The sequence below is a fragment of the Pholcus phalangioides genome, unplaced genomic scaffold (genome assembly GCF_987345545.1).
Source record: "Pholcus phalangioides strain wild (caught in Gottingen) unplaced genomic scaffold, Ppha-v1.0 ptg000015l_1, whole genome shotgun sequence".
NCBI classification, from domain to species: domain Eukaryota; kingdom Metazoa; phylum Arthropoda; class Arachnida; order Araneae; family Pholcidae; genus Pholcus; species Pholcus phalangioides.
In genome coordinates, this window is record NW_028301608.1 from 116931876 (window position 1) to 116938055 (window position 6180).

At 38.2% G+C, this 6180-nt stretch overlaps 1 protein-coding gene across 3 annotated transcripts in view; it reads left to right on the forward strand.

The window, feature by feature from the left end:
- Positions 1–1824, forward strand: part of LOC149077701 (hexosaminidase D-like) — a 59823-nt gene extending 57999 nt beyond the window's left edge. For all 3 annotated transcript variants that reach the window (XM_089245286.1, XM_089245287.1, XM_089245288.1), the window contains exon 4: positions 11–1824. In XM_089245286.1, the coding sequence (XP_089101412.1) occupies positions 11–1012 (1002 nt within the window). In that variant the 3' untranslated portion in view covers positions 1013–1824. The remainder of the gene's footprint in view (positions 1–10) is intronic.
- The last annotated feature ends 4356 nt before the right edge of the window (positions 1825–6180 follow it).

Sequence of the window (6180 nt, forward strand, 5' to 3'; positions counted from 1 at the left end):
CTTTTCGCAGGTTATTCCGATCGTTTGGGACGACATGTTGAGGCAGATGCCGATCGAGAAGCTGAAGGAATACCAGTTAGGAACGGCCGTGGAGCCGATGGTGTGGACTTACGTCAAGGACGTCTACCGCTTCGTGCCGTTCAACATCTGGATGATGTATAGCGAGGTGTTTCCCTTCGTGTGGGCCGCCAGTGCCTTCAAAGGTGCCTTCGGTGAGACGCTGACCGTGCCCAACATAAAGATGCACCTCGAGAACAACGAGGCCTGGCTCGAGGTCATGTCCGAGCAGCAGAAGAAGTTCGCCAACTTCAGGGGAATCGTAGTCACCGGTTGGCAGAGGTACGATCACCTGGCGGCTCTGTGCGAACTCTTTCCTGCCGGCTTGCCCTCCTTGGTGCTCAACCTGCTCACCCTGTCCCAGGGATACTTCAGCCAGCAGCTCTTTTCCAAGTTCAACAGGGTCCTGAGTTGCACGGTGCACCAGAGGAGTCCGGTCGACTTTGACACGGATCCGAACCTGTGGCTGAAGGCCTCCAGTTGCTTCTTCCCGGGCTCGGCCGTTTTCCGTCTGACGCAGCACCACAGCGAGGCCATCAAGCGAGTCGACGATTACCTTTACGACGTCACCATCCACAAGGCCTGGCTGACGGAATACAACGTCAGGCACAACATCAGCAGCCCGATGAGGATAGACGAGGGCCTGACCGACTACTCGTCCGTGTACTACCCGCTGACGTCTCTAGTGCGCACGGCGCGCGACGCTCTCAGGGAAGTGTTCGACGAGTACACGGTGGCTGAATGGATCGAACAGAACATCTACCCTTACATAATGAGGATGGACAAGCTTTACAAAGACGCCGGCAACCTCAAGAAGCTGAAGGTGTGGCCCAAGAGGCCGCTAGAACCCTTGGAAAGCCTCAAGAAATATTCAGTGGGTGACCTAGAGGAAACGGCCGGCCGGGACGACGAAAGGATGATGGCCAGGATTCCCGATCAGCAGAATCAAGAATAACACACACACACACAAAAAAGGAACGAACACGAATCGTCGCTAGTCATTGTAAACAGCAAACTCTCGGTAGGGCAGCAGACCGTCGATGATCCGGTTCATTCGGTCGAAGAAAAGAAAAATGGCCGTCAATCGATTATTTTTCGACATGCACCAAAGATCTCTTCTCTGTGTATTCAATTAACTAGAATTCATCGTTGGTTTTCCTTTGTTTGTTTGTGGCGACGAATCTTCGATGGTGGCGTTGGATATAAGCTCCTTTTAATTTCCATGTGCTGCGCATGTGTGTTCTATTGTACATGCGGAATTGCATGTGCACGTAATTTAATCATCGTTCGATTGATGATGAACGAGCGTATTGTATCGTATTCATGCACAACATTATACCATATATATAATAAATATCTGCCCTCGCAGATATGATGGAGATATTAGAGCTATGCTCTACGCGACGCACTTTTTTCTAGTGCTTTTTGCGTTGTTTGTGGTAAAAAAAAAATTTGATCATTTCTTTGTGTCGTCACCTGTAGGTACAATGATGTGTCGTCGTTGATGTCGCGAGCTTCTTCAAGATGTCTTCGTTTGTTTGTTTGCCGTAATAACATGCATATGATTGAATAGCCCCTCGATGAACTTCCCATTAAATTGTTTTGTAAACGTGGTCGATATGCATTCTGTATGTATGTATATTTTCCACGTTTGTTTTTTTTTTTTAATGTGTTGAATGTAATTTGATCGTTAGTTGTAAATATTTGCATGAAATTCTACGTTATCTTAAAAATGAGTGTCAATAAATAAATATTAAGAAAGAAAAGTCACGTAAACCCATCATTTATTGATAAGGCCGGGATTGCACTATAAAAGTCCCTTTATAAAGCTTAGGAAAAACAGCCAATAATCATATCAATTACATTCGCTCCAATGTAACCAATGCGCTTATTGGTGGCATTTTTTAAGTTTTATAAAAAAAAAACCTTCATCAAACTTTTATAGTGTAATCCCGGCCTTACAGGTAGCTTCTTTTCAGCAATGCCATAGCGAAATGTGGGGACCAGTGCAACTTAAAACATCATGTGGATGAACAAAGCTCTCATAGCTTGAAATAGATCAACTCTGTCGACTGGTGGCGACATTAATCAGAACACATTGGTTCATCGTAGATCGGGTATGGCGAGACTGGACCTCGAACATCAATGCTAGATCATTGACTAAAAATTATCCAGACCTGCCGGCAATAATTGCGCCAAGGCACCGACTATAAACCAATGTTTCCCAAAGTGGGCAATATCGAAAGTGCCTACAAAAAACCGTACCAATGTTCTGGTTCATAAGAAATTTAGCCTTTTGTTCCCAATACGTCACTGAAATCAGTGTTTGTCGAAGTAGATATGCAACGAAAATTCAGAATCAGCGGATACAGATTTTGGTGACAATTTGATTTTGCAGAAAAAATCATAAGGTGGCATTTCTTCTATCTACAGGATATCTGTATTTAATGACGAGCTTCAGGCACTGAGAGATTGCCGAAATAAAAAATTGAATTGTCGCCAAAACCTAAAATTCGGCAAATGCTGATTTCAGTGATGTATTGCAAACAAAAGAGTACATTTCTTCTGAACTAGATCACCGATATGGTTTATTGTAGGCTCTTTCGAAAGCTGGTGTTAATGTTTTTGCCAAATTTGACATTGTAGTGAGAAGGGTGCGTGCGGAATTTGCGATGAAAAATTTTGCCGACAATTCGATTTTGAACTTTGCCAATCTTTCAGTGCTTGCCGTTAAATACAGATATTTCGATGAATTTGTAGGATTTTTTCCCCTGCACTTCCCAAATGCATGCTTAAAATTTGCGTGTATAGATCTTTCAGAAAATTCATAAATTCGGGTTTTTCCATAACCGATTATCCACCACAACTCGGAAATGGTTCGGGATAGGACAGGGTTGGTAAGGTATTTCATGTTCCACTTGGGCTCATCTATCACCCTCTTTTGTTTGACAGAACATGTCGCATTCACCCTGTATATCCGCAAAGAGCACTTATATGTTCTGACCAACCCAATTACAACTGTATTCCGGCACAGAACTTCGCCAATTTATCTCAATTTGAATATACTCTTGAATCTGAACACTGAAACGATAATTTAGTTTGGCAACAATCGGAACGTATCGGCCGCGATCATCGTATTCAACCGCAAACGGAACCAAAAAAGGTAAACATTCATATTTTGCGATAAAATAAAACATTTTATGTAAAAATAACAATAAACCTGACTTTGCTCCGGAATTATATGGATATGTTACCTTACAAAGCAATATACATCAGACAATGTGTCAGTATTATTGCTGTTCTCAAACTAAATTATTTTGAAGTAGGTATGAAGCACTCATTTTGTTTTTTAATGAAATTATTGCCACATCACCTGTGGACCAGGCCTTTTTTCTAGTGGTCAAGATTTTTATCTTAAAAAAAATTCAAATACCCTGTCCCAAAAGTTTATAGAATATTCAAATACATTATAATTTCTGACAAACACATGTTAATTAATAACTGATAACTTTTCCATTCTTTCGAATGACATTAAACAAGTGATTTCTCTCTTCCATGAAAAGAACTGAACTTTGTAGGAGTTGTGGGTCCAAATTGCACCATTCAGTTTCTATGGCATTCACTGAGCTAAACTGTTGCCCATTGACAGATTGAGTTATTATGCTCCGCACACCTGGTTGAGATCAGGACTCATTGGTGGCCAGTCCAGTAGAGTCACATTTTTCACTTTGAAATAGGTTTTCGAAATGTTTGACGTATGCACGGGAGCATTATTATATGCTCAAAAACACTATACAATACAATACAATACAAATACAACGCCACAACAGGCAAATTGCCCAACGAGGCGGCTGACTTAAGAACAACTAGTTCTGCCCTCCTAAAATTTAACCAAAAAGAATTGATTTTCTTCTGTCTCTGTATTTGTGAGTATTGTGTCTCCTATCTAGAATTGTTAAAGATGTGTGCCCATACCATCACAGAACCTCCACTCTGATGTCTGCAGAAATATGGTTGTGGCGTTTCCCTCAAATGGTGGTAAAATCATGTATATGAAACAGGACTATATGTGTATCTAAGTTACATTTATTTTTGTCACTGAAAATAACACTAATTCATTTGTCACCATAAGCTACGTGGGTTTTGAGTCTACTCTAATCTCTCAAAATGTGGTGTATTGTGGTTTTGAACATGATTATCATACACCTTATTCCATTACTGAATTAAAACAAATACAAGGCCACAACAGGCAAAATGCCCAACAAGGTGGTTGAGGAAAAGTTTTTAAGCCTTGCGTCATGATTATGTATTTCAAATTTGGATACACGTGAAATAGTTTCTGTAAACTTTTGAGACGCATAATTTTAACAAATTAATGATAAAAATATAATTATTTTGTGAAAAATTATAATATTGAAAAATTTGTTTCCTTTATGGTGAAAAAATTGAATTTCTTTACACCATGTGCTAAAAATATTTAACCAAAAAAAGCAAATTTTAAACTTTTAGGACACGGTGTACAGATTTTGAAGGCACATTTACAGGTTGTCAAAAGACTTGAGCGCCACCATATATTTACAAATATTCTATCATGTGTCCCAGTCCAAAAAATTTCAAGCAAATATAGTTCTTTCATGGTGCCCTCAAACCTGACAACCAAACAAAATATTACAACAGGCAGTTCAAAATTTTTACTGGCAATAATCAACCGGAGGCTTTTTTATTGTTCCTTGAAATACATTTTATTTTCTTTTGTCCTCATTCAAAATGTACAAAAGGGTACAAACACAAATGGTATATCTATCTTATCTCTGTTAAAACGGCAGATAAGGCAGTTTTTCATTGAGCAGCTTGTAACAAAAAAACAAAAAGTAATAAATATTACAAATTAAAAAATGATAAACTGATAAAAAAAATTTTGCAACATGCGTTGTTGTTGCCAATAACAGTACATGTAAAATAAATTTTGAAACAAGTAACACTAAAAATAAACTTGACAAGAATCACAATTCTCTTAGGATAAACAAATAACTGGATGACCATAATTAACCAGTTAATTAACACGCTTATTTCCAAGGTGGGCTTGGGAATAGAAAAATTTAACAGATGATGGTAGTGCAGCCCATTTTATTGTTGTCTATTAATTGAAAATAATAGCACTAATCATTGAACAGACTACATTTTGATTCCATTTGAGACAAGTTTCTGTCTCGTACAGTATCCACCTTAGACAGGTTTTACTGCATGCAGGCATATATATATATATATTTGAAGGCAATTCGAGCCCGATTAAAGTTTACACCTATGTTTGAAAAAGAGTGGCTTTTTTTTAACTCCCAAATTTGGAATAAGTGGAGGTAAAAAGGTCAAAATTCTACTTTAACCCTGTATTTGGCTCTCTCTTAAAAGCAACACAAGTTTCTTATATTCTTTGAATAAAAACATTTTATATATTTTTGAGCTCATTTTGGCATTTGATGCTTCTAAACAACTCATAAACAACTAATTGTTACTTGTGAGCTGTTTGTGAAGTTCCTATAATTACCAGCAGAATGGCTCAAAGATATGTGATCAAACAAGTAGACCTGCCAACTTTCAGAAGGTTAGAATCCTGTAATTTTCTCATGAAAATCCGATAATTTACTTAAAAATCTGGCAAATGTACTTTTGAACTTTTAAAAATTTATATGGGCATAATAAGCAATACATATGGTGACCACATCATCCCATACAGGGTTCACAGCAGAACCTGGTCGTCCATTTCCCAGACTAAAACTCCAGAAGAAATAAATATAATTAAAAATCTAGACCTTCCAAATTTCGAATTTGTTTTCTGAGTTTGTTTTTTCCCACTTCACAGAACTTTTTTCTGACTTTTGCCAAATATAACATTTTCCCTGCCCAGTTTTCTATTTACCTGATTCGCCCTGACTTTCGGATCACCAGGACCCCCACCATAATTTATGAAACATTGCCATATTTTTTGTTATCAGTTAGCATCTCATAATTTTAAAGAAATGCTCAGTTTTTTCAACGATGCTTACACAAATTTCTGATATTTGCTAGACATTTTCGTTGTGTTAAATTTTTTTTTATGAAGTTATTCCAATTGACAGATTTATA